Source organism: Sinocyclocheilus anshuiensis, unplaced genomic scaffold (assembly GCF_001515605.1).
Source record: "Sinocyclocheilus anshuiensis isolate Anshui unplaced genomic scaffold, SAMN03320099.WGS_v1.1 scaffold1676, whole genome shotgun sequence".
Taxonomy (NCBI): domain Eukaryota; kingdom Metazoa; phylum Chordata; class Actinopteri; order Cypriniformes; family Cyprinidae; genus Sinocyclocheilus; species Sinocyclocheilus anshuiensis.
This window is the reverse complement of record NW_015557144.1, coordinates 17,781-20,631: the sequence shown is the minus strand read 5'-3', so window position 1 is coordinate 20,631 and position 2,851 is coordinate 17,781. Positions and strand designations below refer to the sequence as shown.

General features: G+C 42.5%; 1 protein-coding gene across 1 annotated transcript; it reads right to left on the bottom strand.

The window, feature by feature from the left end:
* Positions 1-1,098: 1,098 nt before the first annotated feature.
* Positions 1,099-2,353, bottom strand: LOC107678084 (probable G-protein coupled receptor 174). Its single transcript, XM_016473207.1, has one exon. The coding sequence runs from the start codon at positions 2,235-2,237 to the stop codon at positions 1,188-1,190; it is 1,050 nt and encodes a 349-aa protein (XP_016328693.1). The 5' UTR covers positions 2,238-2,353; the 3' UTR covers positions 1,099-1,187.
* Between the last annotated feature and the right edge of the window lie 498 nt (positions 2,354-2,851).

Sequence of the window (2,851 nt, the reverse complement as noted above, 5' to 3'; positions counted from 1 at the left end):
AGAACATTTTATTGCATTAAATGTATCAAAAGTAATAGTAAAGACTTTGTTACAAACAAAGTCTATTTAAATGTCAATCTATTTAAAATAAATGCTGTTCTTTTGAAATTTCTGTTCATCAAAGAGTGCTTGAATAATGTATCACAGTTTCCACTATAGACTAAAAAACGATGGACGGCGCATCTCCACTTCCTTCCATTATAGAAAAGTGAAGCCAAAACATCTCAGTATGGCCGCTGTGATCTTGAGAAAATGCTGTAATTTGGAGCTGAGTCCGCGCAGCAGCGATCACACCACACCCTGTTTTTATGGTAAACTTATTAGAAAAACGAATGCTTGAACATACATTAGCATAACAAGAACTACTTTAAATGATGTAAACCATCTTCTTTAAAGTGTGATGAGATATTTAGTTTGGCTGAGGTCCGGTTCGTTTACAGGACGAGGGCGGTGTTTATGACCTGTACTGCAGTCAGCCACCAGACGGAGATCAAGATGCCTTGGCTTCAGTTTTCAGGACGTGTGCGCTAGGGATGGGCCTTACCACTTATTTGGTTTTCGATACGATACCGATTCTTTTAAAGGCCAGTATCGTTGATATCGATACTGATGTGATACTTCTAAACTGAACTTTTAAATTATGTAATTAATTAAATTGTTAAATTACTAAGAGTGCAATGGGTAATTATACCCACTTTATATTTGAAACACATTTTAACGTTTAATACACCTTAATTGCAACTTATTAGGTTATATTTTTGTTTACACATGTGGCACAATAAAATTTACCTTACCTTAAAACTGGCATCTGTATCGATATTTCAGGATCTACTCACCTATCCCTAGTGTGCGGCACACATGATTGCCACAAAAACATAGGAAGCACAAAGCCGTGGTAATAATCAGAAATATTTCTTGAGCAATAAGCAGCAAATCAGCATATTAGAATGATTTCTGAAGATCATGTGACACTGAAGACTGGAGTAATGATGCTGAAAATACAGCTGCGTATCACAGAAATAAATTAGATTTTAATATACATATTCAAATAGAAAATTAGAAATATGATAATATTTCACAATATTCCTGTTTTGGGGTTAAATAAATGCCTTTTTGCCCGTTCCCAGATCTTCAAGAGCAGAATGAAGATCTCTCATGAATTTCTCAAGAAAAATGTTCGGAGTACATCAATTGTACACACAGAAAGCTCTTTTGTGTGGCTTAAAACAACATCCCCGTGCTTCATCTGTCTGGTTTAGACTAGCATTTGTGGAGAAAGAAGTTCTGTGCTGTAATGGCAAACTTTCGTGAAACTCTGGCCTGGACAGACGCCGCTTGAACTCATCAGTGGTGAAGTAGTACATGACTGGGTCCAGACAGCAGTTCAGACTCGCTAAACACAGGGTGACCGGATGAACGTGCAGCACGGCATTCTTAAAAGCAGAGCTGACGTCGTAGTTTGATTTGGCCAAGAAGTCTAAAGGGAAGGTTATGTGGTAGGGCACGAAACACACCAGGAACACACCAGCGCAGCTCAGCACCATCTTGAGCGCCTTGTGCTTTTCTCCGGTGTCCTGCAGCACGCAGGTCTTCTGCCGCAGACTCGCCGCCGTCAGCCACGAGCAGGTCACCACGATACCCAGCGGCAGCAGAAAGCCCAACATCTCCGCGAATGTCACCAGGGACACTCCTAGCACTTTGCTGAGCGGCGTCATGGGCAGCTCAGAGAAGCAGCGTGTGGGTTGGGCTGAGTTGGTGTTGGGTTTTCGCAGAAGAGGGAAGGGAAGGCACCCCAGACACACGATGAGCCACCCGATTAAACACAAGCCACGCTCCCTCCGTCTCTTGGTGGCGCCGCAGTGCAGCGGCTGGATAATGAGGTGGCAGCGTCTCACACTGATGCAAGCCAGGAAGTAGATGCTGGCGTACATATTGACGTATTTCAGATAGAAACAGAGCATGCAGGCGGCATCACCGAAAGGCCACGAGTTGTTCAAATAGTAGTAAATGCGCAGAGGTAGTGATAGCACCTGCAGCAGATCGGCGATGGCCAGGTTGATCATGAATATCACAGCCTTCTTTGTCTCCTTTATGTAGCCGTAAAAAACCCAGAGCGCGAGGACATTGCCGATCAGTCCAGGAACGAGAATCACCGTGTAGAAGACGGCGTACATCTGATGCTGATATTCTTGTATTGAGGTTTCTTGGTGCTCAGTAGTGTTATTGCAAGCATTCATCTTCCTCTCGTGTAACTCGAGAGTCCTCCGGCTAGCTCCGCAAAGGTTCAGCTTGGCATAGCACTGTGGATTTGGGATGGCACACGTTGTCACCTCTCAGCTTTTAGGAAACACAAAAATAGCTACTCAAAATCGGGTTATTTGAAAGATCCTTGAGAAAGTCCCAGAGATAGCCTCCTGACATTGTTACGTCCACATGCGACGTACTCGAGAGCTGTAGTTTCAGCGTTTCCGGTTCTGAAAGACAGCAGAGATGCTCTAGTTAGACACAGAAGAAGGAAAATATGGGATGACATTAGTCTCGATGCATGACCCATACTCTGAGGCTCATTAGCCTCGTGTACAATTATCCCTGAACAAATGTTGCAAATGCATCTTATCACACACGGCACATTTCCTTAATCTACAAAATTCCAAACGGAATGAAGATGAATAGAATTGTACAAATGTAGACATGTTTGTAAATTCAAATGTTTTCATTTGTATGTGTGTATTATAATGTATGCATGCAACAAGACATTTGTGGATCACGTGACATGTAGTCATCGATGTCTTTTCTGAGTCCATCCTTTTTGATTTATTTGGATTTTGAGACTTTCTTAACACGGCTTTCA

Excerpts from the sequence above, each read along its gene's own strand:
- LOC107678084 (XM_016473207.1), bottom strand. The coding sequence starts at position 2,237 with ATGAATGCTTGCAATAACACTACTGAGCACCAAGAAACCTCAATACAA.